The sequence below is a fragment of the Pongo pygmaeus genome, chromosome 10 (genome assembly GCF_028885625.2).
Source record: "Pongo pygmaeus isolate AG05252 chromosome 10, NHGRI_mPonPyg2-v2.0_pri, whole genome shotgun sequence".
Taxonomy (NCBI): Eukaryota; Metazoa; Chordata; class Mammalia; order Primates; family Hominidae; genus Pongo; species Pongo pygmaeus.
Window position 1 is genome coordinate 55,318,506 of NC_072383.2, and position 23,879 is coordinate 55,342,384.

The 23,879-nt window shown below is 51.5% G+C and overlaps 5 protein-coding genes and 1 pseudogene across 23 annotated transcripts in view; 3 read left to right on the top strand and 3 right to left on the bottom strand.

The window, feature by feature from the left end:
- Positions 1–8,474, top strand: part of MARS1 (methionyl-tRNA synthetase 1) — a 24,864-nt gene extending 16,390 nt beyond the window's left edge. The window contains exons 12-22 of one of the 2 annotated variants that reach the window (XM_054445716.2): positions 3,526–3,696; positions 3,837–3,932; positions 4,065–4,182; positions 4,581–4,794; positions 6,543–6,674; positions 6,777–6,881; positions 6,973–7,159; positions 7,741–7,812; positions 7,954–7,977; positions 8,064–8,156; positions 8,254–8,474. In XM_054445716.2, coding sequence (XP_054301691.1) covers positions 3,526–3,696; positions 3,837–3,932; positions 4,065–4,182; positions 4,581–4,794; positions 6,543–6,674; positions 6,777–6,881; positions 6,973–7,159; positions 7,741–7,812; positions 7,954–7,977; positions 8,064–8,156; positions 8,254–8,400 — 1,359 coding nt within the window. In that variant the 3' untranslated portion in view covers positions 8,401–8,474. The remainder of the gene's footprint in view (positions 1–3,525; positions 3,697–3,836; positions 3,933–4,064; positions 4,183–4,580; positions 4,795–6,542; positions 6,675–6,776; positions 6,882–6,972; positions 7,160–7,740; positions 7,813–7,953; positions 7,978–8,063; positions 8,157–8,253) is intronic. The other variant, XM_054445717.2, reaches the window with a different exon arrangement.
- LOC129011023 (U6 spliceosomal RNA) lies at positions 2,856–2,954 on the top strand (annotated as a pseudogene).
- Positions 8,412–9,295, bottom strand: DDIT3 (DNA damage inducible transcript 3). Its single transcript, XM_054445726.1, has 2 exons — positions 9,089–9,295; positions 8,412–9,000 (listed from the first exon to the last, which is right to left on the bottom strand). Exons 1-2 carry the CDS (start codon positions 9,293–9,295, stop codon positions 8,629–8,631), a joined length of 579 nt encoding a protein of 192 aa, XP_054301701.1. The 3' UTR covers positions 8,412–8,628.
- On the bottom strand, positions 9,090–12,522 carry LOC129010951 (DDIT3 upstream open reading frame protein). 2 transcript variants are annotated; one of them, XM_063672845.1, is made up of 3 exons: positions 12,450–12,512; positions 9,754–9,801; positions 9,090–9,244 (listed from the first exon to the last, which is right to left on the bottom strand). In XM_063672845.1, the coding sequence occupies exons 1-2, from the start codon at positions 12,510–12,512 to the stop codon at positions 9,760–9,762; spliced, it is 105 nt and encodes a 34-aa protein (XP_063528915.1). In that variant the 3' UTR covers positions 9,090–9,244; positions 9,754–9,759. The 2 variants fall into 2 exon arrangements, with proteins under 2 accessions (XP_063528915.1, XP_054301703.1); XM_054445728.2 differs by lacking the exon at positions 9,090–9,244 and adding an exon at positions 9,328–9,415 and having other exon boundaries at positions 12,450–12,522.
- On the top strand, positions 12,462–23,547 carry MBD6 (methyl-CpG binding domain protein 6). 17 transcript variants are annotated; one of them, XR_008493109.1, is made up of 15 exons: positions 12,462–12,775; positions 16,052–16,115; positions 16,307–16,443; positions 16,747–16,849; positions 16,980–17,142; positions 17,376–18,410; positions 18,588–19,249; positions 19,529–19,682; positions 19,871–20,040; positions 20,170–20,583; positions 20,689–20,741; positions 20,970–21,033; positions 21,183–21,352; positions 21,625–21,688; positions 21,948–22,162. XR_008493109.1 is itself a non-coding variant. In XM_054445713.2 (13 exons), exons 3-13 carry the CDS (start codon positions 16,331–16,333, stop codon positions 21,255–21,257), a joined length of 3,006 nt encoding a protein of 1,001 aa, XP_054301688.1. In that variant the 5' UTR covers positions 12,707–12,775; positions 16,052–16,115; positions 16,307–16,330; the 3' UTR covers positions 21,258–22,162. The 17 variants fall into 17 exon arrangements, 8 of the variants coding, with proteins under 8 accessions (XP_054301688.1, XP_054301683.1, XP_054301687.1 ...); XR_008493113.2 differs by lacking the exons at positions 12,462–12,775; positions 21,948–22,162 and adding exons at positions 14,732–15,025; positions 23,171–23,547; XR_008493103.2 differs by lacking the exon at positions 12,462–12,775 and adding an exon at positions 14,732–15,025 and having other exon boundaries at positions 20,167–20,583.
- DCTN2 (dynactin subunit 2) overlaps positions 22,325–23,879 on the bottom strand; it is a 17,245-nt gene continuing 15,690 nt past the window's right edge. Inside the window, exon 14 of the mRNA XM_054445724.2 lies at positions 22,325–22,785. Coding sequence (XP_054301699.1) covers positions 22,699–22,785 — 87 coding nt within the window. The 3' untranslated portion in view covers positions 22,325–22,698. The remainder of the gene's footprint in view (positions 22,786–23,879) is intronic.

A 23,879-nucleotide genomic window follows, 5' to 3' on the forward strand; every position in this document is an offset into this window, starting at 1 on the left:
CTGGCCCCAGCTGCTTGGGAGGCTAAGGGAGGGTTGCTTTGAGCCCAGGAGCTGGAAGCTATAGTGAGCCATGATTGCACCACTGCACTCCCCTCTGGGCAGCAAAGTGAGACCCTGTCTCAAAAATAAATAAATACATAAAATATAATAGTCCTCATGTTGTGTTTGTTGGGTGTTTCCTCGTGATTTCAGGCTATGCATTCTTGGTTGGAATACTACATAAATGACATTGTGTCCTTTTCAGAGGCATGTGATGGCCATCCCTTTCATTGGGAATCTTAATTTTGTTTGGTCAGGTGTTATTCAATTTGTCCACTGTGTAATTAATATTTTCCCCATTGCAACTTATGAGCAGTCTGGGAATACACTTTATTTTTTTCTTTTCTTGAGATGGAGTCCCGCTCTGTCGCCCAGACTGGAGTGCAGTGTTGTGATTTCAGCTCACTGCAACCTCCACCTCCCAGGTTCAAGCGATTCTTCTGTCTCAGCCTTCGAGTAGCTGGGATTACAGGCACATACCACCATGCCTGGCTAATTTTTTGTATTTTTAATAGAGATGGGGTTTCACTATGTTGGCCAGGCTGGTCTCAAAACTTCTGACCTCAAATGATTCACCCGCCTTGGCCTCCCAAAGTGCTGGGATTACAGATATGAGCCACCGCGCCCAGCCTTGAGGGAATACACTTTAAGACCATGCAATACTTTGCTCTTCATGAACAAAATATTCCCTCTAAATGTAGCATTCATTGGTCATTCTTACCTGAATCAATCTTTATTATGGTGATTTTCCAACTCTACCACTACCCTCTATATTTATCCTTCCCCCTCCATTTATTTTTTAATTTAGTTAACTATTTATTATCAGTATAGACTCATGGATTCCTATTTTTTCAATTTCTTATAATCCTTTCCTGTCCTGAATTTATTTTCATGTTCAAATTGTTACTTATTTCATCAGTAGGAACGTATTCAAGGTGGCTTGTCTGCTTTTGAGATCTCCCATCATTTTTTAAACACTTCCTTAATTTGTGGCATAAAAAGATACTCTAGGTTCATCTGGTTCAGCCTTGAAATCAACCATGTCACCAACCTTGAGTTTAATTTAGTAGGGAACAGTATTAGATACCGAAATCTAGGTGGTAGGTGTGCTCATTGCTACTGGGTGTCTTTGCTACTAGGACCTTTTATCAAAGAGAGTTGGTATTTGTTTTTTGTTGTTGTTGTTTGTTTGTTTTGAGACAGGGTCTAGCTGTCACCTAGGCTGGAGTGCAGTGGCACTATCTTGGCTCACTGTAGCCGCCACCTCCAGGGTTCAAGCGATTCTCCTGCCTCAGCCTCCCGAGTAGCTGGGATTACAGGCACCTGCCACCACACCCAGCTAACTTTTTTTGTATTTTTAGTAGAGACAGGGTTTCACCATGTTGGCCAGGCTGGTCTGCAACTCCTGACCTCAGGTGATCCACCTGCCTTGGCCTCCCAAAGTGTTGGGATTACAGGCGTGAGCCATCGCGCCTGGCCAGTTGGTATTTATTTTAGGTTCACATGGACACCTGCAATTTCAGTCCATCCCCACAGAGTTCTTCATCACTTTCTCTTATTTATTTCATGTCTCTATCTACCTTCTTCCACTGTAGGTGTCCTGGTTCTCAATAGGCATCAGCACATTTACTTATTAGTTCAATCCTACAATACACCTAAAACAATTTCAGAATTGCTTTGCTGGTACGTCTACAAAAAAAAATAACCTATTAAAAAGAGTTTAGGATTTGTTGGCAATCCTGATTCCTCCCCTAGACTAAGGGTATATAGTCAAGTGTGTTCAAACAAAATTTTTTTCTAGAGACAGGGTCTCACTCTGTCACCCAGGCTGGAGTGCAGTGGCACAATCATAGCTCACTCCACCCTCAAACTCCCGGGCTGAAGTTATCCTTTTGCTTCAGCCTTCTGAGTAGTTGGGACTACAGGCGTGTACTACCATGCCTGGCTAATTAAAAAAAATTTGGCCGGTCATGGTGACTAACGCCTGTAATCCCAGCACTTTGGGAGGCCAAGGCAGGCAGATCACGAGGTCAATAGATCGAGACCATCCTGGCCAATATGGTGAAACCCCATCTCTACTAAAAATACAAAAATTAGCCAGGCGTGGTGGCACCCACGCCTGTAGTCCCAGCTACTCAGGAGGCTGAGGCAGGAGAAAATCGCTTAAACCTGGAGGTGGGGAGGTTGCAGTGAGCTGAGATCGTGCCACTGCACTCCAGCCTGGGCAGCTGAGCGAGACTCCAGCTCAAAAAAAATTTTTTTTGGTTGGGCATGCTGGTTTACACCTGTAATCCCAATGCTTTGGGAGGCCAAGGCTGGAGGATTGCTTGAGCCTTGGAGTTTAAGATCAGCCTGGGCAACAGAGTGACACCTTACCTTAAAAAAAAAAAAAAGAAAAAAATTTTTTTTTTTTTTTGCACTTCTTCATCTGGCCATGGTGGTTCATGCCTGTAATTCTAGCACTTTGGGAGGCTGAGGCAGGAGGATCGCTGGAAGCCAGGAGTTTGAGAGTAGCCCGGGCAACAAAGCAAGACCCTGTCTGTATTAAAAAAAAAAGAAAAAATTGGTTGGGCATGATAGCTTATGCCTGTAATTCCAACTTCCAACACTTTGGGAGGCCGAGGCGGGAGAATTGCTTGACCCCAGGAGTTTGAGACCACGGTGGGCAACTTGGTGAAACCCATCTCTACTAAAAATACAAAAATTAACCAGGTGTGGTGGCACGTGCCTGTAGTGCCAGCTACTCAGGAGGCTGAGGTGGAAGGATCACTTAAGCCCGGGAGGTTGAGACTGCAGTGAGCCATGATGTGCCACTGTACTCCAGCCTGGGTGACAGTGAGACCCTGATATGGACAAGATTAGCATGTCCTCTGCACAAGAATGACATGCAAACTTGTGAAGTGTTCCATATTTTTAAAAATTAAAAAAAAAAAATTTTTTTAGGGACAGGATTTTGCTGTGTTGCCCAGGATGGTCATGAACTCCTGCCCTCAAGTGATCCTCCTGCGTCAGCCTTCGGAGTAGCTGGGATTACAGGCGCAAGCCACTGCCCCTGGCTGTGTGTTAAAAATCTAGTTAAGGCTGGGCAGGGTGGCTCACAACTGTAGTCTCAGCCCTTTTGGAGGCTGAGGTGGGCAGATTGCTTGAGCTCAGGAGTTCAAGACCAGCCTGGGCAATGTGGCAAAACCCTGTTTCTACAAAAATTACAAAAATTAGTCTGGCATGGTGGTGTGCACCTGTGGTCCCAGCTGCTGGGGAGGTTGAGGTAGGAGGATTGCTTGAGCCCAGGAGGTTTAGGCTGCAGTGAGCTGTGATTACGATTGCACCACTGCACTCCAGTCTGGGCGACAGAGCAAGACTCTGTCTCCAAAAAAAAAGTTATATATTGCCAAATTGTGCTCCAAAAAGGTTGTATGTGTTTATCCTTATGCTAACCACATATGAGACTTTCCTAAGTCAGCCCTCTGTCTTTCTCCGTTATCTCAGCTGGAGAAGCGACTGGAGGAGTGGTTGGGGAGGACATTGCCTGGCAGTGACTGGACACCCAATGCCCGGTTTATCATCCGTTCTTGGCTTCGGGATGGCCTCAAGCCACGCTGCATAACCCGAGACCTCAAATGGGGAACCCCTGTACCCTTAGAAGGTTTTGAAGACAAGGTAAAAACCCTTTTTTTATTCATATCATTCAGCCTTGGTGTTGAAACCCTGGGCTAGCAGAGTAGACTGCTGATTATGTCTTGTTTCAATTTGAGACTTTGAATTGGTCCCTAACATGTTTACCTCCTCCTGACCTCCAGGTATTCTATGTCTGGTTTGATGCCACTTTTGGCTATCTGTCCATCACAGCCAACTACACAGACCAGTGGGAGAGATGGTGGAAGAACCCAGAGCAAGTGAGCAGTTCTTAGTTAGACTGTGCATGGGGAGGGTAGGCGGTAGGGTGTGGGTGTTAGGGTTGGGTGTCTGGTCTTCCTTGGGCCTTTGAAGAAGGCCTGAGGAAATCTCTCCTAACCACATTCCCCTAGGTGGACCTGTATCAGTTCATGGCCAAAGACAATGTTCCTTTCCATGGCTTAGTCTTTCCTTGCTCAGCCCTAGGAGCTGAGGATAACTATACCTTGGTCAGCCACCTCATTGCTACAGGTAAGTACCCTGGAAGACTACTGATGGGGTGTTCATAGGAAATGAGGGGTGAGGCAGTACTTGGAAAAAGATCTTAGAGAGCTGCTGTCTTGAGTTAGGAGTTGAGATGAAATAGGAAATAATTAAAATGAGAACTCAACCTAGAGAAATGAAAGAAGAACCTGAAGAAAGCAAAAGTCCAAAGCTAATACTCTGTAGTAGATATAAGCAAAGAGAAAAAAGGGCCAGAATGGATAGGAAGGGACTCCCAAAATCTGAGCATACCAGCCCCTTAAGGAGAAATGTTGCTAGACACCCATAGTTGAGGTTAGAAAGAGGAAAGAAGAAAGAGTTAGTGAGCTAGAGAGGGGAAGGATGTGATTTGAGCAGATGATTCTCACTCATTCTCCTCTGTCCAGAGTACCTGAACTATGAGGATGGGAAATTCTCTAAGAGCCGGGGTGTGGGAGTGTTTGGGGACATGGCCCAGGACACGGGGATCCCTGCTGACATCTGGCGCTTCTATCTGCTGTACATTCGGCCTGAGGGCCAGGACAGTGCTTTCTCCTGGACGGACCTGCTGCTGAAGAATAATTCTGAGCTGCTTAACAACCTGGGCAACTTCATCAACAGGTAGGACTTGGTAAGGGGTCAGAGTTAGCAGTGAGCTGGGGTGCGGCTCATTTTCCCTCAGGAGCTGGGAATGCGGAGAGAACTAGAAAATGGGCAGGAGGCTGTGAGGACAGTGTGGAAAGTTGATTTCTATTAATTGGGATCTGTTCCTAGCACATACTAGCACATACTTGATGGAACAGTTAGCTATAGAGATGTGATTTAGCAAAGTTGGTTATAAAGTGGGTTTTTGTAAATTGTTTTCTTATTACTGTTCTTTGTAGAATTGAAGATGTATTCTCTCCCAGCAAAATAGTTCACCTGCAGATCATTGAAAAGTTTGGCTGAAGAAAGGGGTTATTTGGTGTGGGGGTAGGAGGCTTCTGTGGGCTGGGCATGGTGGCTTACGTCTGTAATCCCAACACTTTGGGAGGCTGAGGCAGGAGGATCACTTGAGGCCGGGAGTTCAAGACTTGCCTGACCAACATAATGAATCTCCCATCTCTACAAAAAGAATCAGCCAGGCGTGGTGGCGCACACCTGTAGTCCCAGCCACTCAGGATGCTGAGGCGGGATGGTCTCTTGAGTTTGGGAGATTGAGGCTTCAGTGGAGCAGTACTCGTATCCCTACACTCCAGCCTTGGCAAAAGAGGGAGATTCTGTCTCAAAAAAAAAAAAAAAAAAAAAAAGACTTCTGCTATACTCTTCAGAGTTTTTGTTACCTTAGGCTCACATTCTATCATTGGTGCCTATCTCAGCTCTTCTGCAATCTAAAGCAGTATCCTCCATAACTTAGGATTCTTTAGTCACACTCTCTGAGCCCTGGACCCTTATAGGTCAGTCCTGCTACTCACTTTCAGCTTTGGTCATTAACCACATTTAATAAATAGTCCTTACCTACAGGAGTTTGAGACCAGCCTGGCCAACCTGGTGAAACCCCGTCTCCACTAAAAATACAAAAAGTAGCCGGGCGTGGTGGTGCACATCTGTAATCCCAGCTACTTGAGAGGTTGAGGCAGGAGAATCACTTGAACCCGGGAGGCAAAGGTTGCAGTGAGCCAAGATCATGCCACTGTGCTCCAGCCTGGGCAACAGAGTGAGACTCCTCAAAAAAAAAAAAAAAAAAAAAAAAGGTCCTTACCTAGAGTGTTTGTTTGATAGCAGTTAACACATACTCAGCTTGGTCATTTTGAGTAATGACTTTTTTTTTTTTTTTTTTTTTTGAGACGGAGTTTCTCTCTTGTTGCCCAGGCTGGAGTACAATGGTGCAATCTTGGCTCACTGCAACCTCCGCCTCCCAGGTTCAAGCGATTCTCCTGCCTCAGCCTCCCGAGTAGCTGGGATTACAGGTGCACACCACCACGCCCGGCTAATTTTTTGTATTTTTAGTAGAGACGAGGTTTCACCATGGCCAGGCTGGTCTTGAACTCCTGACCTCAGGTGATCTGCCCACCTCGGCCTCCCAGAGTGCTGGGATTTCAGGCGTGAGCCACTGCGCCCAGCTGAGTAATGACTTCTTAAAAATAAGAAGTACAGTTGTTTAACTTAAATCAGGTTTCTTTATGTGCAGAGTCAGATTTTTAGGGGAGAGACAGAGTAAATAATTAGTTAGGCCTTGTCTGCTAGCTTGAGGGAGCCAGGAATTACCTGTTCCAGGCAGGAATCCTGAGAGAATGTACAGCTGTGGAAATTGGGTCAAATTCTAACAAGGAGACTGGATAATAACTTCCCCTCTTTTTTCCACTTCTCCTTTCCTACTCCCAACCAAGAGCTGGGATGTTTGTGTCTAAGTTCTTTGGGGGCTATGTGCCTGAGATGGTGCTCACCCCTGATGATAAGCGCCTGCTGGCCCATGTCACCCTGGAGCTCCAGCACTATCACCAGCTACTTGAGAAGGTTCGGTAAGTAACTGACACCTCTGTCTCATCTGCTGGCGTGTTGAGAGCCTCCTTGTATTGGTCTCTGTAGGACATTACACCTTGGCCTGCTTCCTCCCTTCCCAGGATCCGGGATGCCTTGCGCAGTATCCTTACCATATCTCGACATGGCAACCAATATATTCAGGTGAATGAGCCCTGGAAGCGGATTAAAGGCAGTGAGGCTGACAGGTAGGTAAGCGGGGAGGGTTGCCTAAGGGCATAAAGTGGCTTGTAAGCTGTATCCTCCTGGAGGTCTTGACTAATATCTCTTCTTCCTCAGGCAACGGGCAGGAACAGTGACTGGCTTGGCAGTGAATATAGCTGCCTTGCTCTCTGTCATGCTTCAGCCTTACATGCCCACGGTTAGTGCCACAATCCAGGCCCAGCTGCAGCTCCCACCTCCAGCCTGCAGTATCCTGCTGACAAACTTCCTGTGTACCTTACCAGCAGGACACCAGATTGGCACAGTAGGTGGAAGAGCCAGCCTCTCTTAAAATTGATACTCTTGCCATGCAGCTTTTGGAGTGGGTGAGAGAAGACCTAACATCTCTCCAGTGTTACTTTGGTCGTGGGACTCCTAAGTTTCTGATATAAAGTCCTTGGTAGTCATTCACAAGTCCAGACTTAGCTGTACATCTTAATTGTTCTTCATGCCAGAAACCAGAACCTGGCACACAAAACTAACTGGTAAACAGATATTTGAAGAAATGCTGTGATCACCTAGTCTCCATAATGCTAGCAGATAGCGGGCAGGGAAAACACAGGATAGCCATTTCCTCTTTGACACAAAATGAAAAAGTAAGTACATCGTTAAACTTCTGGATCAGCCTAGCATCCTTAGAGAACTTAAAGAATCTTTGACCCTATAAATTATTTGGGGTTTCATAGGGAAAGCTACCGCTAATTTCCTAAAATCAGCAGATATTAGCTCAGTGTTAAGCTCATTCTTTCTAAAACACATCAGAGATTGGGGTTGGAGAGGTCATCTGTACAGTCTGGTAGAGTCTGTATCCAATCAGTAGATGAGTCTCGAACTCTTTTTTTACAGGTCAGTCCCTTGTTCCAAAAATTGGAAAATGACCAGATTGAAAGTTTAAGGCAGCGCTTTGGAGGGGGCCAGGTGAGAAAGCTAAAGGCTGTGCCCTCGCTCCACAACAGCCACAGCATCACTTCCTTAATTTCCCTAAATAGTCCTCACCCATCACTCTTTCCATCTTTTGGCCCTGCCGCTTCCTCACTTAGTTTTTCTTTCCTGTCTTAGATAGAAGAGACCTTCGACTTAAAGGTAATCACTTTCCTTCTGAGATGCTGTATAAAACTGGAGGTTAGGGGATATTCATGGTTGCTGGTGATAACTTTGTTGTTCTCTAGGCAAAAACGTCCCCAAAGCCAGCAGTTGTAGAGACTGTTACAACAGCCAGGCCACAGCAGATACAAGCGCTGATGGATGAAGTGACAAAACAAGTATGAAGCTTAAGCCCTGTGGGAGACTGGACAAGCTGAATCCTAAATAGATCTTTTTCTTGCCTCACTGTTACCTCCCCACCCCCCTTTATCTTAGGGAAACATTGTCCGAGAACTCAAAGCACAAAAGGCAGACAAGAACGAGGTTGCTGCGGAGGTGGCGAAACTCCTGGATCTAAAGAAACAGCTGGCTGTAGCTGAGGGGAAACCCCCTGAAGCCCCTAAAGGCAAGAAGAAAAAGTAAAAGACCTTGGCTCATAGAAAGTCACTTTAATAGATAAGGACAGTAATAAATAAATGTACAATCTCTATATACAAGCTGAGACCCTTTCCTTTTGTCTACTCCAAGCCTTCCCCCTGAGTATGTGGGATTGAGGTTCACATCATTGGCACTAGTGAGAGGGTGGTCAGTAGCCACTTCTGGGAAAGGTGGGTAGTGTGGCCCGAGTGGGGGACTGATGCTCCCAATTGTTCATGCTTGGTGCAGATTCACCATTCGGTCGATCAGAGCTCGGCGAGTCGCCTCTACTTCCCTGGTCAGGCGCTCGATTTCCTGCTTGAGCCGTTCATTCTCTTCAGCTAGCTGTGCCACTTTCCTTTCATTCTCCTGTTCTTTCTCCTTCATGCGCTGCTTTCCAGCCCGGGCTGGGGAATGGCCACTCTGTTTCCGTTTCCTGGTTCTCCCTTCGTCTTCCTCCTCTTCCTCCTGAGCCAGGGAGCTCTGACTGGAATCTGGAGAGTGAGGGCTCTGGGAGGTGCTTGTGACCTCTGCTGGTTCTGGCTCCTCCTCAGTCAGCCAAGCCAGAGAAGCAGGGTCAAGAGTGGTGAAGATTTTTGATTCTTCCTTCAAGGAAATGAGGAAAGGGAACATAGGTATTAGTTGAGAAGGGAAAGGTAACATCCCCCTTTAGCTTTAGGGCTAGCATTCTTACCTCTTCATTTCCAGGAGGTGAAACGTAGGTACCCCCATTTTCATCTGAAGACAGGACCTCTTGCAGGTCCTCATACCAGGCTTCCAGCTCCCAGCTGGACAGTGTCCCGAAGGAGAAAGGCAATGACTCAGCTGCCATCTCTGCAGTTGGATCGGTCTGGAAAAGCACATTTGCAGGATAATGGGGAGTGGCTGGAACAAGCTCCATGTAGCAAACAGTCTATGCCACAGGTTGGCAAGCTGGTCTGATGCCTGTTTTTGTAGGTAAAGTTGTATTGGAATACAGCCACATCTGTTTATTTGCATATTGTTTATGGCTGCTTTGGTGCTACAGTGGCAGAGATGAAGAGTCACGCTAGAGACTATAGGACTCTTTTTTTTTTTTTTTCCTCGTCAAAGCTGACTTTATCGGGGCGACGAGGCCGCCCCGCACGCGCCAGCCGCCCGCCCACCCGCCTCAACCCCGCCCCTCCCTCCCTTCTCCTCAGGCTCCTGCCCCACGGGGGCCGCGCTAACCGCTCACCGGCTCCCAAGGCAGCGGCTGCAGCGGTGACGCCCCCTTCCCGAGTGCGGCCCAAGGCGGAGGGTTTTGTCTGGACTCTTAACATCTAAAATATTTACTATCCTGCCCTTTAAAATTTTTGGGAAAGGGTAGGTTAAGTTTACCTGCTTTCAGGTGTGGTGATGTATGAAGATACACTTTCTTCTTGAACACTGTGGGCAACAAAGAGAAATGTCAGCCATTTTTGGAAGGGGGAGAGGCAACTTACTTTTCTTTTTTTCTTTTTTTTTTTTTTTGAGATGGAGTCTTGCTCTGTTGCCAGGCTGAAGTGCAGTGGTGCAGTCTCGGCTCACTGCAACCTCTGCCTCCTCGGTTCAAGGGATTCTTCTGCCTCAGCCTCCTGAGTAGCTGGGACTACAGGTGCGTGCCACCACGCCCAGCTAATTTTTGTGTTTTTAGTAGAGACAGGGTTTCACTATGTTGGCCAGGATGGTCTCCATCTCTTGACCTTGTGATCCATTGCTTCCCAAAGTGCTGGGATTATAGGCATGAGCCACCGTGCTGGGCCCTTATTTTTCTTTTACCTCCAGCCTCCTACTGGTCCTTCCTTACTTCTGGTCTTGTGGGGTATGCATACTTGGTCCCTGTAGCCATTTCCAAGGGCAGAAGAGGGCCTGACTTTCTTTATTTTTAGTTGCTGACATTTGTAGTCCTGGTTACATAATAGTAAAGTCCTGGCCAACTCAGCTTTCTCTAAATTCAAAGCAGGCCTCAAATCTCCCAGGGTAAAGACTAAACTACAGGGAAGTGAACAAATCATAGCATTTTCCTAACTCCATTCCCACAGGGCTGACATCCTCCAAATGTACATTTCCAGTCTAGACCTCTTCCAGAACTTCCGACTCTGCTGTCTACTGCCTACTTGCCATTTCTTTTTCAATGTCTAATAGGCACCTAAGACTATGTGCAAAGGCAAACTCTTGCTGATTTTCCCCTTCCAAGGTCATCCCCATCTCAGAGGACAACTCTAGTTGCTTAAGCTAAAAACCTTGGTATCATCCTTCATTCCTCTTCTCTCACACCCTGCAATCCAAAGTACTAGCAAATTTTAACTCATTCCTTTTTTTTTGAGACGGGTCTCACTCTTTTTGCCCAGGCTGGAAGGCAGTGGTGCAATCGGCTCACGGCAACCTCCGCCTGCCGGGTTCAAGCGATTCTCCTGCCTCAGCCTCCTGAGTAGCTGGGATTACAGGCATGCACTGCCGTGCCCGGCTAATTTTTGTATTTTTAGTAAAGATGGGGTTTTACCATGTTGGCCAGGCTGGTCTTGAACTCCTGACCTCATGTGATCCACCCACCTCTGATCTCCCAAAGTGCTGGGATTACAGGCGTGAACCACCATGCCCGGCCCTTAACTCATTCTTTAAAAATGAGTTTTTAAAACCTTTGCTTAGAAGAATCTAAACACTTCTAATTCCATTGTTTCCAATCTAGATCAATTCACCACCATCTCTAAATTACTGCAGAAACTTCTTGATTGCAGAAGGTCTTCCCATTTCTTCTCTTGCCACCCCTCCGTAACTCTATTCACCATACAGCAGCCTGAGTGAGCCTTTTAAAACAGGTCATTCCTCTGCTCAAAACCCTCCAATGACTTCCTATTTCATGTCATGGAAGTCACTGGAGGGTTTTGAGTGGAGGAATTACCTAAGGTAATTCCTGACCACCTGATGTAACACTCTGACCTCCATCCTGAACATTCTCCATTCCTTTCTCTGCTTTAGCTTTCTCCATGGCACTTATATTTTATTTACTGTAGGCGTCCCACTGAGATGATTTTTTCCTCTTGCTCAAGGATGTACCCTGAGCCCCAAACTGTTTGGCACACAGTAGGTCCTCATTAAGTATTTGTTAAGAATGAATGGATAAATTCCCCCCAGTCTCTCTTATAGGGAAGGGGCAGAGGCAGAGCGGCAGCTGCCTATCCCTAGGGGCTAGAGATGCAATATTGCCCGAAGTATTTCTCTGCAGGGCTGTCCTCCCTGAGGAACCCTCCCTTGCCTTCCAGTGTGTGGGACTTGGCTTTCATCAGCAGTAGAGCCTCAGGTCAGAAGGCTGCAGAGCCAAACGGGGCTGGCCTGATGCAATGGTTACACAGAGATTAGCTGGGAGACAGGACCGGGTTAAAGAGGCAGGGATTAATCCCGAGGGAAGGACAATACCCTGGGGAGACCCCAAATGGCCTCCCACACTTAAGAGATCCAGGCTGCTCTCTTGTGCGGGAGGCCCAGAGACCTCTACGGCAAAAGGAAAACACACCACTCCCTGTCCATCGGCACCCCTCCCAAAGGCTGTGTCTCCTCAAGGTTCCCCTATCTGCTGCAAGGTCCAGTAGCCCCAGCTACCGAGGTGGCCATGCTGACACCAGAGGCACTAAGACTGAGACAGAATTGGGGGTGGGGTAGAGAGAAGACCGCTGGTGGCGAAGCGGCGGAAACGGCCTGAGCGATGGTCACCCAGTCTTAGAGCGGGGGTGTGTCCTGCTGCCCGCCTCCCCCCGGACCGGCCTCACGATGAGGCCTGAAGTTGGTTACGGGAGAGAATTTCCCAAGGGCAGCCGAGGTCCCTTTGCCCAGCAGCACAGAGCAGGGCCCATGTTCCGGCTCCGGGCAGGAGTGGAGAGACACTGTCGTCCGAAGCAATAGGGGTTTGTAAGCACCACCCCAGAAAAAGGGACTCTCCTCATTCCTCTCTCGGACGGTCCCTAACTTCACTGTGGAGGAGTGACGCCGATCCTAAAGAGCGAACGCCCCCTTTGAGGAGACGGGAGGGTAAAGGGTAGATAGGAGTCAGTACTCGCCTCTCTCCTCAGGTTCCAGCTCTGATTTTGGCTCTGTCGCTGCCACCCGCTCATCTTCAACATGATACGCTCAGTGCCTTAGACTTAAGCCTCTGACCTCGGGAGCGCCTAGCTGTAATCTTTTACCATGGCCTTGCCCTCCTCTCAGGGGCGGGACCCCAAAACCTACCAATCAGAAAGTGGCACGCCGGCATTGGCCCCGCCTCGTCCCTCGCATCCGCCATTCAGGAGCCCCGCGAAACCGCCCCCGTCGCTCCCGCTCGCTAGGGGGTCGACGTAGTGTCGGACCCGGAAGTGGCTTTGGGTCACGAGGCTTCACGGAGGAGGTGGGTGAGTCATGCGCGCGCGCGGAGGCGAGTGTAGCGGGGGGGAGGGGAGGAAAGGGGGGCGGGGATGATGCAATGTTTGGCAACCGGTGTCTGCACGCGCACGCGCAGGGGACAACGAGGGTGGTGGGAGGTGCGGAGGGTGGGGGAGAGGAGAGAGGGCGGGGCGCCAGCTCCCGGCGCCCAACGGCCCCAACGGCTATCAGCCTTGGTCGCCCCTAGTCGGTCGTGAACCTCTTTGCCGCTTGTCTCCCCCAGAAGCTGCTGTTACGCCCACCTAGCTTTACCCGCCGTTTTACCCCCACTATAAGGGACTCCCACTTTTCTTGGCCTCTCCCAGCTAATGGGCACATAGGCCTTTTGAACTTTTCTTTTGAAAGTTGGTATCCATCCACCGGGATTGTCGACATCTCGAGTCTTCTTAAAGAGGTCTCCTGGCCGGGCTCGGTGGCTTACGCCTGTAATCCCAGCACTTTGGGAGGCTGAGGAGAGCGGATCACTTGAGGTCAGGAGTTCGAGATCAGCCTGACCAACATGGTGAAATCCCTGTCTCTACTAAAAATACAAAAATTAGCCGGGTGTGGTGATGCGCGCCTGTAGTCCCAGCTACTCTGGAGGCTGAGGCAGGAGAATCTCTTGAACCCTGGAGGCGGATGTTGCAGTGACCGAGATCGCGCCACTGCACTCCAGCCTGGGTGACAGAGCGAGACTACGTTTCACCAAAAACAAAAAACAAAACAAAAAAAAACGGGGGTGGTCTCCTGTTCTAGCCCCGTAAATCTCCCAAAAGGGGCCGAGGTACTGGAATCCCTTCGTAGTCATTTTCCGCTTCTCTCAGAACAGCGCCCTTGACTTTTACCTTGTTGCTAAGCCCTCAGCCTGCCAGAAGTCATGTATTTTGCCCAGTGGACCCGATTCTGTTTGGCCACCTATTTTCCTCCACGGTACTCTTATGGCTTTCTCCAAGACCCTCTCTTGCTGTACCAGACAGCAAGTCCTGTGATTCCCTGTGTAAGGAGCGCGGCACAGGCCTGCCTCCTAGGTGTTCGGGTCAAGATTTACAGCGGAGTCTCATCCCGGGACGTGTGAGTGCACTTCAGCGCAGGACCGCCCTGGACTGGGGAGACCGGAGCCGCGATTTTAGCCTCAACTCCCCCTCACTTGCCAAGGGATCTTACCGTCCTTGTTTGTAAATTAAAGATAAGAGTTGTGAAGGTAAAATGAGAACCATGAACTTGGACGCAACTTGAACAAAAATAAAACGCACCACGCAGAATGCAAAGTATTTTTCTTGTGCCTTGAAAACAGAGGCCATGTGGTGGCCTGTTACATATCCTGTCATACCCTCATGGGGGCAGCCAGAGTTTAAGTAGAAACTGTCACAAGGCTGGTTGTGACTGGAGTGGTGTGGCAATGACAGGTCTTTGGTTAGGCTGCTCCGTTGCTCCACACCTCCATTTCCCTTCTGAAAATGGGGGTAGTGTGGAGGGTGGACCAGATGGTCTCTCCTGGCCTAAAGACAGACCAGGTTGTCAGTGACAGGCAGAGGTCATGTGACTTGACAGGCCGAGGTCGTGTTGTGACATGTTGACCTGGGGAGGCGGGTCAAGTCCCAGCACACTACCCGGGAAGCCTTTGGGGCGGGGCAGGGCAAGTCGCGACTTTCATCTTTCGGGGCCCGGCCCCTCCCGGACCTGGCATTCCTGGCTCCCTCAGAAGACTGTGGCTTTGGAAGGGGCCCCTCCCCGAGGAGGGCTGGGATTGGCCACCAGTGGCCTGGGAAGAGGCGCAGATCCTTCCGCGGAGGGCGGGGGGGCCGCGTGGGGTGTTTGTTCTCTTGGGGATTAATGGGGGGTTGTGGGGGAGGGGTAGGCGCGCTCCCGCATGCGCACTGCGGCCCCTCCAGTTGGCTCGTCGCTGTCCGCTGGGCGGGGGCCCGGCCCCGCCCCTCTCCCGTCCGGGCAGCGGCGGAGGCGGCGGCGGCTGCGGCAGCGACGGCGGCGGCGGCGGCAGCGGCAGCAGCCTGCGCAGTGCCTTCTGGGAACGGAATCCCCAGGGCTGCCCCTGGCCCCCATGGCGCATGCGCGGGAGGCCGCTCGGTGATCCGCGGCGGCGGCAGCGGCGCTTCCTGCTAGGACCGGCCGGGGCCGTACCGGAGGCTCGGGCTCCACCGACCCTCCTCCCACCCCCTCCCACTCACTCTCTGGGCCGCGACTGCGCAGGGCGGGGCCGGCCGAACCATGGGCCGCGGTGAGTGCGGGGCCCGGCCCCCCCACCCTGCCCCTCCCCCTCCCCTCCCCTCCTGTCCCTACCCTCTGCCCCCTCCGCGTCCTCTCGGCCCCTTTCCCCGGCCCCATCCCCACTCCCCCGCCCTCACCTGCCCCCGCCGCTTCTCTGTCTCACTGCCTGACTTCTGCCTTCCTCACCGCCCTCCCCTCAGTGCTTCGCCCACCCTCCGCCCGCCCTCTCCCCAAGTTCCTTCCTACTTCGTGCGCCTTCCTCTCCTCCTCAAGCTGAGGGAAGCAGTCTGGGTGACAGGGCGCCTTGTTATGAGAGGGAAAGTTTGGAAGCCGCCAGTGTGGGGTGGGAGCGATGGTGAGGCTGGGGAGGATACCTGCAGGTTGGAGGGGCTTCCCCTCCTATCAGAGGACAGGCTCTCTTGGAGATAATCGGAAGCCAGTGGAATAGGAGGTTCTGAATCCCTTTGCCTTAGGCTTGAGGGAAAATCAGGAGCTTCTCAGGATCCTGGGAGAAGACTGAGCTGTGATCCTCACCTCTTAAGACCCGAATGAACTAGATCAGCGATTGTCTGATGGAGCAGGCATGGGGGGAGTTCTGCTGGTACCACCCCAGCGGGCAGTTGGGCAATTGCCTGGTGACCTGTGGGGCAATCTGTACTTTTTATATCATCTTCCTGGGTAGAGAACAACAGGAGCCAGACACTCTGGGAAACTTCCTAGTGGCCTAGCATTATGGGAATGTGCCTATAGTCCTGGTTGAAGTCTTCTACTCCGAATGGACGGAGGCCTTGCCCTTCATATGCCTAAGAATTGGGCTGGACTTTCTTGGTCCCAGGGAGCTGAGGTTCTGACCCTCTGGTCCCTAGGGACTGGACTTGGAAAGGATGGTTGTAGACTAAGCCAGCAGATCCCCGAGATCTTTATAGGTGCTTGCCTCACATTGTTAAGGATCTTTCTCTTGAGAGGGTGCTGGGCTGTGGTGCTCTTTAGAGTTGGGCAGACTCTTGACAGTCCCATCTCTCTACTTGCGTTGCAGGTGTGGGCTAAGCTGGTGGCCCCGGCTTTAGACTGGACCCCACAATGTTTGCAGAGATGTTCAGGTAGCTGTGGTGATACGGCAGAGGACTCCTCAGTCTCCCTCCCAGCTCTCCGAGGGGTTCCCCTTGCTCCTCTGGGGCTTCCCCTGAGTTTTCTTGGGTCTCCCCACAACCTTTGCCTTCCTGGAGTCCTCTCTCAGGTACCTCGCCCAGTTTAATTCTCCTAGTGCCTACATGGATGTCTGTGTTATCAGGCACGCGGGAGCTGATTACACACAATGAATGGGGGCAATGAGAGCAGTGGAGCAGACAGAGCTGGGGGCCCTGTGGCCACATCTGTCCCCATCGGCTGGCAGCGCTGTGTGCGAGAGGGTGCTGTGCTCTACATCAGGTACGGATCTTCACAGGTCCCCAAGCTCTGCCACTCCAGTTGCCAGGGTTTTCTTTCTTCCGCTTCTTCTCTCAGCTCAGCTCTCTGGTACCCGATTGCTCTCCTCTCTTCTCCTTCCTTCCTCAGCCTTTTTGCTTTCTGTAGCTCTGGGCCTTTGAATCCATTCTCCCTTTTTCTGTGTCTTCCCACATTCCTTATCCTCTGTTCGTCTAGGAGGATCTATAACTTAAGCACTGTGCTTTAGGAGTATTGCTTGATTCACTGCCAGCTAACCCCATGTCCTCTGACCCTGTCCTCTCCCAGTCCAAGTGGCACAGAGCTGTCTTCCTTGGAGCAAACCCGGAGCTACCTCCTCAGCGATGGGACCTGCAAGTGCGGTCTGGAGTGTCCACTTAATGTCCCCAAGGTCAGAGTGGTGAGGGGCGCCTGAGAGTACAGAGATAAGCTAAAAGTCTTAATGCAAATCATTGACTGAGGTAGCCCTTCTCACAGATTCCAGCCCCTCAGGGTCCTTGGCCTTGCTTTCCACCTTACAGGTTTTCAACTTTGACCCTTTGGCCCCGGTGACCCCGGGTGGGGCTGGGGTGGGGCCAGCATCAGAGGAGGACATGACCAAGCTGTGCAACCACCGGCGGAAAGCTGTTGCTATGGCAACTCTGTACCGCAGCATGGAGACCACCTGCTCACACTCTTCTCCTGGTGAGTCTTCTGCCACTTTACAGAAGACCGAGGAAACCTAAGGGCTTGGAAGGCTGGTGGTGGGAGGAGCTCCGTGAGAGGGAGCAAAGAGAAAGGGGAGTGGGTGGGGAGCTGCGTGTTGAGAGGAGGGCACAGGGAGGTTGGGAACTTGTGGGAAATGGGACTAGAGAAGACAAAAGAAAGTTTTTGGAAGGGGAGCCACAGGCTGACCCTTCATTTTTCATTTATTGCAGGAGAGGGAGCGAGCCCCCAAATGTTCCACACTGTGTCCCCAGGGCCCCCCTCTGCCCGCCCTCCCTGTCGAGTTCCTCCTACAACTCCACTTAATGGGGGTCCTGGCTCCCTTCCCCCAGAACCACCCTCAGTTTCCCAGGCCTTTCCCACTCTAGCAGGCCCTGGGGGGCTTTTCCCCCCAAGGCTTCCTGACCCAGTCCCTTCTGGGGGCAGTCCCCGTTTCCTCCCAAGGGGCAATGCCCCCTCTCCAGCCCCACCTCCTCCACCTGCTATCAGCCTCAATGCTCCCTCATACAACTGGGGAGCTGCCCTCAGATCCAGCCTGGTGCCCTCTGACCTGGGCTCTCCTCCGGCCCCTCATGCCTCCTCCTCACCACCTTCAGACCCTCCTCTCTTCCACTGTAGTGATGCCTTAACACCCCCTCCCCTGCCCCCGAGCAATAATCTCCCCGCCCACCCTGGTCCTGCCACTCAGCCACCAGTGTCTTCAGCCACTATGCACCTGCCCCTGGTCTTGGGGCCCCTAGGAGGGGTCCCCACGGTGGAGGGGCCTGGGGCACCCCCCTTCCTTGCTAGCAGCCTACTCTCTGCAGCGGCCAAGGCACAGCATCCCCCACTACCCCCTCCCAGCACTTTACAGGGCCGAAGGCCCCGTGCCCAGGCGCCCTCAGCTTCCCACTCCTCATCACTTCGTCCCTCTCAGCGTCGTCCCCGCAGACCCCCTACTGTATTTCGATTGCTAGAAGGGAGAGGCCCTCAAACCCCTAGACGGAGCCGTCCTCGGGCCCCTGCTCCTGTCCCCCAACCCTTTTCTCTCCCGGAGCCATCCCAACCAATTCTCCCTTCTGTGCTGTCCCTGCTGGGACTCCCCACCCCCGGCCCTTCTCACTCTGATGGAAGCTTTAACCTTTTGGGGTCAGATGCACACCTTCCTCCTCCCCCAACCCTCTCCTCAGGGAGCCCTCCCCAGCCCAGGCACCCCATCCAGCCCTCCCTGCCTGGGACCACCAGTGGCAGCCTCAGCAGTGTGCCAGGTATGTGAGTATTGTGGAGCCCTTCCTAATCCTGGCTGGAAAGAGGCAGCCAAGTCATTTAGGGGAATGTTCAGAGAGCTCTTTGAGGGTTTTCTGGGTTGGGGGCAGGGAGGTTGGCTTCTTTGGATGATGGGAGAAAGGGCCTCCCTTGAGCTGAATTTCTCTCCTCTTTTACAGGTGCCCCTGCCCCACCAGCTGCCTCCAAAGCCCCAGTAGTCCCCAGCCCTGTGCTTCAAAGCCCATCTGAAGGGCTGGGGATGGGGGTAGGCCCGGCCTGCCCTCTGCCTCCCCTGGCTGGTGGAGAGCCTTTCCCTTTCCCCAGCCCTGAGCAGGGCCTGGCACTGAGTGGAGCTGGCTTCCCTGGGATGCTTGGGGCCTTGCCTCTCCCTCTGAGTCTGGGGCAGCCTCCACCTTCTCCATTGCTCAACCACAGTTTATTTGGTGTGCTGACTGGGGGAGGAGGACAACCCCCACCTGAGCCCCTGCTACCCCCACCAGGAGGACCTGGTCCTCCCCTAGCCCCAGGAGAGCCTGAAGGGCCTTCGCTTTTGGTGGCTTCCTTGCTTCCTCCACCACCCTCAGACCTTCTTCCACCTCCTTCAGCACCTCCCAGCAACCTCCTTGCCTCTTTCCTGCCCCTGTTGGCTCTGGGCCCTACAGCTGGGGATGGGGAGGGATCTGCAGAGGGAGCTGGGGGTCCAAGTGGGGAGCCATTTTCAGGCTTGGGAGACCTGTCCCCCCTACTTTTCCCCCCACTTTCAGCCCCCCCTACCCTCATAGCTTTAAATTCTGCGCTGCTGGCTGCCAGCCTGGATCCCCCCTCGGGGACACCCCCCCAGGTGAGGATGGGGGTGAGTAGGTGGGACAGAATAAGATGTAGAATGAGAGATGGGAGCTGGGAATCAAAAGCTTTCAGTTTCATTCCTGAGCTCTTCCTTGGGGCCTTTGGGGAGGCCTTAGTTCTTGGCTGGGGGTAGGATGACTGCAATAATTGGGTCTGTATTTAATAAGCATGGCCTATCTCACTTGAGGCTTCAGTCAGATAGTGGATGTGAAAGCACTATAAATCTGTTGAGTATTTTACACGCGTAAGTGTTAGAATCATTCTTTTTTCTTAGCCCTGTGTCCTGAGTGCCCCCCAACCTGGACCACCTACCTCCAGTGTCACCACGGCAACTACTGACCCGGGGGCCTCCTCTCTGGGCAAGGCCCCCTCCAACTCAGGGAGACCCCCCCAACTCCTTAGCCCTCTGCTGGGTGCCAGCCTGCTGGGTGAGTCTGAGGGAGTGTGAATTCACACTCTTGGTGTGAAAAAGCAGGAGTAAAACTTGGGAGTAGTGGCTGAATAAACTGGGGAAGAAAGTCTTTGGCCACTGGATAAAGCCTAAAGAGAATAGTAGGGTCTGCTCAGCCTAATTGGTTTGCCTAGGGAGAGACCCCTGACTATAATTTCTCAACAGGTGACCTGTCTTCACTGACCAGCAGCCCTGGAGCCCTCCCCAGCCTGTTGCAGCCTCCTGGCCCTCTTCTCTCTGGCCAGTTGGGGCTGCAGCTCCTCCCTGGGGGGGGAGCTCCTCCACCCCTCTCAGAGGCTTCTAGTCCCCTAGCCTGCCTGCTACAGAGTCTCCAGGTGAGGGTGTGGGCATATATTTGTCAGGGAGATAATTTTTTCTCAAACTGGAAATTTAGGGCTTTCTGAGTTATAGTAGAAGAGGGACTGTATTTGAGATTGACTGAGAACTTATTTTTTTGCCAGCAGATCCCTCCAGAGCAGCCAGAAGCCCCCTGTCTACCCCCCGAGAGCCCTGCCTCAGCCCTCGAACCAGAGCCTGCCAGGCCTCCCCTCAGTGCCTTAGCCCCACCCCATGGTTCTCCCGACCCCCCAGTCCCTGAGCTGCTCACTGGGAGGGGGTCAGGGAAACGGGGCCGGAGGGGAGGAGGGGGACTTAGGGGCATTAATGGTGAGGCCAGGCCAGCCCGGGGCCGAAAGCCTGGCAGCCGGCGGGAGCCTGGCCGACTGGCCCTCAAATGGGGGACACGTGGTGGCTTCAATGGACAAATAGAAAGGTCCCCAAGAAGAACCCACCATTGGCAGCATAATGGGGAGCTGGCTGAAGGGGGTGCTGAGCCCAAGGATCCACCCCCTCCCGGGCCCCATTCTGAGGACCTTAAGGTGAGTGCAGAGTGCTGGCGGTCTGAGCTCAGGGGCTCTGAGGAAAGGTTGGGGCTGTGGTGCCTTTTTCAAAATTTCCCACACACACAGTCCATCTTTTCTCAGGTGCCCCCGGGAGTAGTCAGAAAGTCTCGTCGTGGCCGTAGGAGAAAATACAAGTGAGTGCTGGGCCTACTATAGTGCTGGCCTTTGCCTACTTCTTTTTGGTTTGGACAGTTCTAATGTCCAAATAGTGGCTTGGTTTTCAAAAGGGCAGATTCTTATTTGAATATGAATAAGGATATTTATGCCTTTACTATCCAAATGTAGAAAGTTTCCCACCCAAACTTCTGAAATTCACCTGGTGCTTGGGAGCTGTTCCTGATCATCTGTGCCCCTTATTGCAGCCCTACCCGGAACAGCAATAGCTCCCGCCAGGACATTACCTTGGAACCCAGCCCTACAGCCCGAGTAAGTGTGTGTTTGGGTGGGTGGGTGCATGGGTAGGGTGTAAGAGATGAGGCAGCAGGAGGAAAGGAGGGTTAGAGGGAGTGGGGAGAAAAGAAGACTTCTGATACCTAGCAATTAACCACTTCTATCAACTTCCCCTTTGGTATTAGGCGGCTGTCCCTCTGCCTCCCCGGGCCCGCCCTGGCCGTCCTGCCAAAAACAAGAGGAGGAAACTGGCCCCATAGCAGCCATACCTGGAGCTGGATCTGACCCTGATTGGGGAGAGCTGAGTGCTGAGCCTTGGGAGCCCCTGCCAGCCACCTGCACCTGTGGACAGTGGGTGGGGGCACTACTCCCCACTCAGAGCACAAATGCAACTCCTTCCCCTACAATCCCATCCTGAGCCATTGCAGGGGGCAGGGAAGTTCACCCCCTCCCCCCACCCCCCGAAGCCATGTCACTGAAAAGGCCTGGGGGGGATGGTATATGGCCCTTTCCCCACCAGGCGCTAAGGGGAACACCCCCTTCCCCAGGTCTTTTATTTGTTTAAGTTATTTTTGCACAAATGACTCTTTTATATTTAATTCGATTTCATTGCCTCCCTTCTTAAAGCCAACAGGCTCAGTTTACAAACCTGTGAGCTACTGTTGGCTGCTGCCCTCCTTCCCAGTGAAAGGTACAAAGCAATAAGCATCATGCATCCTCCCCTTACCCCTCCAACACCCCTCTGCCTCTGGCTCAGGTTGCTCAAAGCACAGATCCCCTTTTACCCCGTCCCCAGGTTTGAAACACATAGCCTCATTTCAAGGTGTAGCCAGGTTCCCCCGACTTTCCTCTGGGATATAAAAAAGGGGGTAAGGGGGCAAAGAGAGCCCTCTGGGCCTCTCCTCCCATACACACTACACTGCCCCTTCTCCCCCCATCAAAACGCTCAGAGACGTTGTGATGATGCGACTGAGGATTATGCAACGTGGTCCAACCGGAGCGGCCAGCATGACCAGCTGTCCAGGGGCTGCCTCCTGCCTTTTCTTTTGTAAAGACAAGACCCTTGGGAGTTTTAATTCTGTTTTGTACTTGCCCTGTGGGGCCTCCACTGCTTTTCTATGGGAGACACTCTTAATTTAACAGATGAGAATATTTTGAAACTCTGGCTCTGGCTCTGTACTCATTTTTTATTTAGTTCTTTGGTAAGAACAGGTTACAATTTAAATCCATCTCTTGTAGTATAGAGTGGCTTAGATTGCTTGTTATGACGAATGAATATCTATGTCCTAGTGCTGCTTCCTCCCCAGGAAACACAGCAGAGGCCACACAGAGTACAACAGCATTTAATGGTCAGAAACAGTTGTACAGTATTACAGTCAGCCACAGAAGCTGTGTTGGAGGACAAGACCCAATCCTTCCCCATACCAGGCAAAGCAGTATTGGACATGAGCTGGCATGTGGCTGGGCCCACGTCCTTATCCCCTAGGCCTGAGGGGAGACCACCTTCTGATAACCAACCCCTAGCTACCACTCTGTATTCATCAGGGGAGGGGTGTAAAACCCACATGCAAGAACAACCCTTGCCCCAGTGTCAAATGGGATGGGGATGCTAGAGTTATAGTAAAGGGGAAACCCTATGTAAGCTGTTAACAGAGTTCACAGGGGTAGGGATAACCCCTGTTCTCCAGCTCCCAAATGTGCTCACTTTCCCAGCTTCTTCATCCGTTCATCAATGCTGGCAAAGTTCCCCTCAACTGTGGCCAGGTTTTCACGCATGGTTGTCTGCACCTACAAAGTGGTAGAGAGGTTTTACTCTTTGTCAGGTCCAATTGCTTAACTGGATGAGGACCTGAAGGAATTCTCTGAGAGAAGACAAGAAATGGAAGCACAATTTGTGGGCCACAGAGGGAGGATGTTTATGGCACCAATTTTCAAGCTACCCTTAGGGTACCATAGACCATGCTCAGGGGGTGAGCCCAAGCAGGCAGGACTCTTGAGAATTCCCATCCTGACATCAGCCAGAACAGTTTTTTAAAATCTGTTTTATGTAATGAGAGCTAAATAAGATTTTGTTGAAATGAGGGTTTCACTGGTTCAAAATGTTGTTAGAAAACTGCTGTGGAGGAAGAGGATATTATTCTAAGTCCTTTATATATTTTTTCATTTATCTCAGTGACCCTGTGATTGATGCTGGTCTGTCGACTTTAATGCTCCTTCCAGCACTGAGAACAGTGCCTCCAACAGAAATTGGGACTTGCGGCCAGGTGCAGTGGCTCACGCCTGTAATCCCAGCACTTTGGGAGGCCGAGATGGGTGGGATCACTTGAGGTCAGGAGTTTGAGACCACCCTGGACAACATGGTGAAACCCCGTCTCTACTAAAAAAAAAAAAATTAGGTGTGGTGGCGCATGCCTGTAATCCCAGCTACTCAATAGGCTTGAGCCCGGGAGGTGGAATCGCCTGAATCGCTTGAGCCCGAGAGGTGGAGGCTGCAGTGAGCTGAGATCACGCCACTGCACTCCAGCCTGGGCAACAGAGTGAGACTGTCTTAAAAATAAAAAACAATAAAAAGAAATTGTGGACTTGCTGTGTGCCAGGCATTACTAAAAGAATGAAGGAACTAGGTGAGGCTCATTGTCCAGGGTCAGAAAGGAAGCGACAGAACCAGATTAGGGCCTGCTTCTGACTTCAAAGCCCGGATTCCTTCCAGTGTACTGTGCTTATCAGGGAGAGTAAAGTTGAGACGACAAAGGGAAAGAGTGGGGTTTTATAAGAAAACATGTTCACTAGCCCCTAACAATTTGCCCATATTATTTCACCTCATCTACATAACTCTGAGGGAGGTATAATTTCCCAGATGGAAAGATGGAGGTTCATAGGTT

Coding starts and splice junctions, on each gene's coding strand:
- LOC129010951 (XM_063672845.1), bottom strand. CDS start 12,512: ATGTTGAAGATGAGCGGGTGGCAGCGACAGAGCCAAAATCAGAGCTGG. Junction 9,802..12,449: donor GCTGGAACCTGAGGAGAGAG/GCGAGTACTGAC, acceptor TGTTGCCCACAG/TGTTCAAGAAGAAAGTGTAT.
- MBD6 (XM_054445708.2), top strand. CDS start 16,331: ATGAATGGGGGCAATGAGAGCAGTGGAGCAGACAGAGCTGGGGGCCCT. Junction 16,444..16,746: donor GGTGCTGTGCTCTACATCAG/GTACGGATCTTC, acceptor GTCCTCTCCCAG/TCCAAGTGGCACAGAGCTGT. Junction 20,041..20,166: donor GCCTGCTACAGAGTCTCCAG/GTGAGGGTGTGG, acceptor TTTTTTTGCCAG/CAGATCCCTCCAGAGCAGCC.
- DDIT3 (XM_054445726.1), bottom strand. CDS start 9,295: ATGGAGCTTGTTCCAGCCACTCCCCATTATCCTGCAAATGTGCTTTTC. Junction 9,001..9,088: donor CACCTCCTGGAAATGAAGAG/GTAAGAATGCTA, acceptor ATTTCCTTGAAG/GAAGAATCAAAAATCTTCAC.